This window comes from Neoarius graeffei, chromosome 3, assembly GCF_027579695.1.
Source record: "Neoarius graeffei isolate fNeoGra1 chromosome 3, fNeoGra1.pri, whole genome shotgun sequence".
NCBI classification, from domain to species: Eukaryota; Metazoa; Chordata; class Actinopteri; order Siluriformes; family Ariidae; genus Neoarius; species Neoarius graeffei.
The window spans coordinates 116383201-116390180 of record NC_083571.1 but is presented as its reverse complement, the minus strand read 5'-3'; the positions used below and the strand labels follow the sequence as shown (position 1 = coordinate 116390180).

Here is a 6980-nt window from a genome sequence, read left to right as displayed (position 1 = left end):
GGGACACGCAAAGCGAAGCAAAGCAACACTGTTAGATTGTAGAAACCACTGAGTAGTGGAATCTTTATTTATCCACAGTGTTTGTTTATTGGGCAGATGTTTAGATTTGACGTTACGTTTCCTGTCTTATCGGCGAGATCTGTTAGAATCCACTCACTCCATTTTCATACATAAAGGATATTTTTAAGTTAAGCCCCCACATGGCATGCTAAATTCCAGTTGTACATCATAAATGATTTGAGCTGGGGGGGGGTTCCCCTAAAAATGGATGAATGTTTGTTACTGGTCAGGATTGTAGGTTGGTGGAATCTTTGGTAAAATGCGACTTAATTTAACGAAATTGCGCTCTCGTTAATTCTGTAGAAGCCAGAATTCACGCCTAGCGCAGTCGTTGCTGGTCGAGTGGTTACAGTGTTGGGCTAAGAATATTTTAAATAAAAATATTTAAATGTTAATTAGGAAGAAGTGGCTGGAAGAAAGTGAGACAGTCATGTGGAAAATCCCTACTAAGAACCTTAGATAACCCAAAGTTGGAACTAAGGTTTAAAAATTTGTAACCCAGATCAAAAAATGCCTAGGGGTTTTATTTTTATTTTTTTGCGGCTCTGTAATATTTGCAATTAGAACAAGAATTTAAAATTAATGACCAAGTTTGGAAATCCCTGAACACAGATTTAAGTAGACCGCTAATGAGGCTGCTTTATGCTAATATTATTCGTGTGGATAAAATTAGTCCCATCAATGAACCAACACTTGTCCATCAACAGAGATGGACATGATGGGGAGGGGTCACTGCTGATTGCTCCAAGAAACGATTAACGGCCCTGGAGACGCCGTTAACGAGAGTAGGTTTTCTGATAGGTGGCTGTAAATCAAACACTTATTTATTTTTTTAATTTTTATTTTATTTGAGGAGATGTACATAAGAGGATTAGCAGCCTTCTTCCTCGGTCACTGTGATTTTGGTTTTCTGGATCAAAAAGAACAAGAACGAGTCTCTGAAGGCCTCAGACTCCGATCATGAGTCTAAAATGGTGATGTAATTCTTTTGTAAAACAGCACTGCAGATCTATAAACTCCCCTGCAAATAAATCACCACATTCTGGCTAATCTAAAATAAATACTCTACAAAAGAAAGAAAACCACTTCCTCTAACAAGGGTGTACAAATTCTTTGAAAATAAATCCAGATGTTATGTTTATATACAAAAAAAGTATAAAACTGCACATGAGATTTTTATATCAGAGTCGTTAGTCAATAAGAAATGTAAAAGCTAATCTTTAGCAGAGTTTTACAGAAGAATCTTTATTGCTCCCAATCCAGTAAACACCTAATCTACCCCGAGTCCCTACAACAGGCGACATTTAAACTCTTTGGTTAACGAAACCAATACAAACAAAACACGTTATTCGGTTCAAGTAGGTTTCCTCTTAGTATGTAAAAAGTCATCACAACAAACACAGTGCAAACCTACACGCTAAAATCCAACAGAAACGGTCCTTTGCGCTGTTCGTGTTGGACCCGCTCGATATTTCCCACAACCGGTGAGCAGAAACAGTAGACACTTTTTTTTTTTTACTTGGCTTCTAAAGTTCATGACAATATCAATTAAAATTCACCAGAAATATTCAAAACAAGTCAACTGAGGTGTTACTGCAGATGGACTGGACTACACCCTTCGAGAACACTGAGCGTTCCACCAATCCAATCCAACCCAATCCATCCACTGGTCAAAGGGACGACTGACTTGCCTTGCAAATCCTTCATCTTGTATCCCGCAGTCTGTGAGGTGAACAGTGGCACTGACGAGCAAACCAAACAGAACGGGTTTTGTGGAAGTTAGTGTATGTGAAAGCGCACTCTTTTATGAAAAATAGTCCAGATGTGACGCTGTGAGAGAAATGGGATCTACTTCAGACAAACATCAGTCTGAAGGAGGCACCTTGTGGCTTGAGATATCTCCCGTCATGCAACCAGATTTATGCAGCGTGGCCTGGACTGAGGGACAGACAGGTTCCCAGTCTGCCCTTCCGCTGGTCTCACTGCCAGTGGCCAGCTGTTCCCATAGTGTAAGAATAAAAGAGTCATTTTCATCTCAACTCTCCTGCTCATATAAAGTGCCATTCGAGTCGTGAAGGATTGGGGTGGAGTTAACAGGACCCGCTTCATCCAATCCCTCTCCACTCTCCGTTAACTCTCCCTCCCTCTCACAGATGACGGTCATTGGGCTGCTCGGAATTCGACTCCGGGAATTGTACTTGCTGCTGGCGGCAGACGGCGGTGTGCGGGATCGACCGTACTTTGGCCCCAGTGCTGAGGAAGGGGACAGAGGGGAACACAGAGAGTAGCGCGGCAGTACGGCCTCGTTCCGGGGCCAGTCCTCTGGCACTCTCTTGCTGCGACTAGGGGAAGCGCAGGGGCTATCGAGCTCTGCTGTAGGTGAAGTTGGATCCGGAGAGGAGTCGAGAGATCGAGTTCTTTGGAATCGTGGGTCAGTTGTGCGTAGCATCTCGGCAGCGGACATGCGAAAGCTTCCTTCCGAGCGGCTGCCCTTCTTCAGCAGCAGCGCCTTAAAGGTGTCGCTGCTGGTGGTGGATTTGCGCAGGCCGCGCTGGATAGAACTTGTTTGGCGAGGTAGCGTCGAGCTGAAGGAAGGACTCGGTCCTGGTGGCGTGACTGGAGATGATGAGTGACCTCGCGCACGCTCGTCCTCTGATTCCCTGCGACCCAGGACCTTACGCTTGGACCTGTGAAGTAAAAACGGGAGCGTTAGGGATGAGGTGTAAACCGAAACCTTGGTTATTTACTTTGGTTTCGTATGCAAGCAAAAAACAATTATCCCCCCTCTATAAAGGAAACGGAACATTTTAAATCGAGCGAAAGCTCAAACTAATCAGGCAGTGATGGGTTCAGTTTTAACATGTTAGTGTTATCCATGTATTAGTTCTGTAATGGGGGCCAATTAACCTACAAACAAAGCTACTCCTACTCGAGGCTTTTCTCTCTGTAAGCTTAAACCCAAATAGGGTTGGGCTTTGTGATTCATTTTTCTCTGATGAACCTCCATCGATTTGGTTTCCAGTTTTCTGATTAAACCCAGCAGAGCCTCACATAGTCCATGTCTTTGCAGTGCAAAAGTATTGGAAAAGTAGGAATAACTCTCTGTTGGATATTTAAATGCAGGCGCTGAGAACTGCACACGTTGCACTTTGGTTGTGGTGTGTGTATGGTAAGGCAAGCCTTGGGATAGGGGAATTAAACAGCAAAGCACCCTGGGAAAAGTGCCCAGACTCAGTGTAAATGCGTGCACTCCACTCAGATTTGAAAATAAATCTGCACCAGTGCTGTAGACTGGGGTGAGGGATTAGCAGGGGAATAAAGCAGAAATATATTCCAGTGCAGTGGGATTATAAGGGCAATCCCACTGCACCATCATTATAAGAGGGGAAACACCAACGGGCAATTACTTGCCAGGCCGCACCTCAGGGGCTGGAGAGCATTCACGCTCAGACATTCATGGTCTAAGCTGAGCAGGAGAGATGAAGGAAGCCAGGAACAAATGGAAGAAGAGACATGAATCTTAGTCTCGGAGATACAAAAGTTATGAAATGTGGTGCAGGACAATGCACTATGGGAGCAGGCCAAGACTACAAAAGGAAGACATGAGGATGGTGATTAGATTCCTGCTGTAAAAAATTAACCGAGGGCGTAGGAGCTCATCTGGCCTGCCATCAAAACAACCACGACGGCCAAAACATCAAACAGATCTGAAATGTGAGAGAGGACCAACCTCCACCACAAACTGTTTACATCAACAAAGAACCAAATTTTGTTCCCTGAGAGAAGATCGGCCCAAAACATCAATCAGAACTGAAATCAGGTGAGAAACGAGAGGAGATACAATTCTAGTCAGAAGAATGTGTTAAGTTGACGTAATTACTAATTCGTTAGCAAAAAATTGACAATACAACGACCAAGTGTTGTGCAGAAGGTCGAGTTCTTTCAAATAAAACAATCGGAACTGAGAACTGAAGGAGGAGATACGATTTAAAGGGGAACCGAAGTCATTTTTAAACTTGGTTTATTTCATAATTAACGTGTTATTCAGTTACGTTTTCGGTTTTAGTAACTTTATATCGTGACTCATATTGGCAACTAACTGCAATTAAATATTATACTTATGAGCTGGGTGGCACAGTGGTGTAGTGGTTAGCGCTGTCGCCTCACAGCAAGAAGGTCCGGGTTCGAGCCCCGTGGCCGGCGAGGGCCTTTCTGTGCGGAGTTTGCATGTTCTCCCCGTGTCCGCGTGGGTTTCCTCCGGGTGCTCCGGTTTCCCCCACAGTCCAAAGACATGCAGGTTAGGTTAACTGGTGACTCTAAATTGAGCGTAGGTGTGAATGTGAGTGTGAATGGTTGTCTGTGTCTATGTGTCAGCCCTGTGATGACCTGGCGACTTGTCCAGGGTGAACCCCGCCTTTCGCCCGTAGTCAGCTGGGATAGGATCCAGCTCGCCTGTGACCCTGTAGAAGGATAAAGCGGCTAGAGATAATGAGATGAGATGAGACTTATGAGCTGTTCGGTGTTTAGCCGTGTTGAATTTAGTTCGTTTGGTCCACGGCAGGCGTCGCTTAACCGCGCGATCTTCACGAGACTTGTGCGAGACTTCGAAACGTGAAGTGTCAGCCAAGTGTCAGTGCCGCCATTTTGAAAACTGTTTCCGAAATGAAATATTGCACAAAAACGAGTTTAAATGACGATTACTGCCGACTTTTTTCAAACTTTCCTGATTGCTATCAAAACAAACAAAACTTCCGGCTTGATTACGTCAGCATTCGAAAGAGAGCGCGCGCGGCTTTTGACAACGTTGGCAGATGTCGGTTGCTTTGATTTCCGCTGTACGTTTTACTTCCGTCCTACGATGTCTCGCACAGGTCTCAGCGAATCTCGTTTACGGCCATCGCTTTGACATATGGACTGATATATTACAGAGCACATTTCAAACACTCAGAACTTGCTATAGCAGCGACAAAATAGCGATCAGAAATGCATTCCATAATGAGAAATAGAATTTTGATTAAAAAAGTTTGCCTTCAGTTCTCCTTTCACTGAAACAAAGTTGTAAACAAATTGTTTACAACAAGAAAATCAGCAAACAAACGACCAACTTTTGTTCCTCAAGGGAAGATCGACCCAAAATATCGATCAGAACTGGAACCGGAGATTCAATTCTAGTGAGAAGCTTGGAAAACTTGTTAATTTGGCCTAATTAGTAACTCGTTCGCAAAAAAATTGACAAAACAATCAGAACAGAAATCCATGGCGAACTGACGGAGGAGATGCAGTTTAACTGAATTGTTGATAACGGATGGACGCCATGCCACGGCGTGGCAGCAACTCCTTGGCCTTACGGTCAGATGAGCTAAAAATGTCTACAGTATGATTTCCTAAGCCTGTACAATACACTGCGCCCACCATTTCAATATTAACGTTCAACGTGTCTAGGATTGTGAGATCATGGCCGAGACACAAGCAGGACAAATGTGTTTGTTTACATGGTTTTTTTCCTTCCTTAGTCCATCTTTCTTTGTCTGTGGCTCCATCTGCATGCACACACACACCACAAACAATGCTATTTACAAAAATGAACACACTTGACTTTATGCACATTATATTTGAGACGTGTGCATGAATAAATGAACAGATCTATATGAGCTTATATTTCATTCCTTAAATGCACTTAACCCTGCAGCTGAGTAGCTTATAATCTGACCAGGAAACCAGAGGAGCCTCTCGCGCCACATTCCACCTTTGATGGATGTATTATAAAATCAGGGAGACGGGCTGCTCTAAAGTTATGAAAGGATGCGCACAGAAGCTTCAGGAAGAAAAGAGAGCTGACGAGTGTCATATAAGGATACTGAAGCAAAACATCGACGGCCCGTACCTGTGAATTGCTGCAAAGAGGTCCTCTGTGGTGCGGGGCCGCGTGGGAGTCACCATGCCTTCAACGATGTCGCCGTTCAAGCTGGGAGTCTGCGGGGAGTTTGATGCGTTGGACTCGAACACTTCACCTGAAAGATGGATGAATCGCAAATTAATATCGACAATGGTGAAAGCTTGTAGCTCTGAGGTGCTGACACGTTCCGTTTCTTACGGAGAAGCAAAACTACCACATAGCATACATTCCAGAGATGGCACGGAGCCTGTTCGACTCAAAAACACGTCACGTCTACATATGGGGGGGTAGACTGTGGCACAGATACCTACATGTTCTGGAGGGAGATAAGTGATGCACAGTAACATGTATGGCACAAGTGAAAGAACAAACTGGTCTAAAACTAAACACGCACCCAGACAGGACAAACTCTCACGCAACAGCTGCAAAGCACGTTCAATGTCAGAAAAGGACAATCTAAAGAATGACAGGTCTGTCCTACTCAAGTAAGCAACACCTTCTCATACCTCACACCCTGTCGGTCACAAATCATACTCGAGGGCAAACCCTCGCTTAAGAAAAGTCAATAACTCTCTTTAAATCTTACATTTTCACAGATGAATCCGTCTCTCCGTCAGAGTTGAGTTGCTCTGATCCCGTCCTCTCTCTCTGCTCTCGTCTCTCATCTGCACTTGCCCGGGATGATGTAGGCAAGCTCACATTATCCACTCTCTTTCCTCCCTCCCTCCCTCCACACCCCTCCCCTCCATACTAAGCGGCCAGCCCTTGGGAAGACTGCCCCATCCTATCTTCATTGTGACAAAAAAGAGATGTATAGGGCGAGAGAGAGAGAGAGAGAGAGAGAGAGAGAGAGAACAGGCTGGAAGGGAGGGTGTAACAGATGTGAGGATAAGGGAGGAAGGAAGTAAGAATATGGAAGAGAAAAAAGTCAGCGTGAAACAGGATAAACAAACAAGAAACAGGACAGACTCAAAAAGCAGAAACGAGGAGATTAACGGGAAAAGGAATAAGCAAGGGATCAGGA

The 6980-nt window shown here is 44.4% G+C and overlaps 1 protein-coding gene across 6 annotated transcripts in view; it reads right to left on the bottom strand.

Annotated features, from left to right (window-relative positions):
* Positions 1–1286: 1286 nt before the first annotated feature.
* The window catches only part of nhsl1b (NHS-like 1b), a 239796-nt gene continuing 234102 nt past the window's right edge, over positions 1287–6980 (bottom strand). For all 6 annotated transcript variants that reach the window (XM_060917964.1, XM_060917965.1, XM_060917966.1 and 3 more), the window contains 2 exons: positions 5945–6071; positions 1287–2747 (listed from right to left, as the gene is read on the bottom strand). In XM_060917964.1, the coding sequence (XP_060773947.1) occupies positions 2096–2747; positions 5945–6071 (779 nt within the window). In that variant the 3' untranslated portion in view covers positions 1287–2095. The remainder of the gene's footprint in view (positions 2748–5944; positions 6072–6980) is intronic.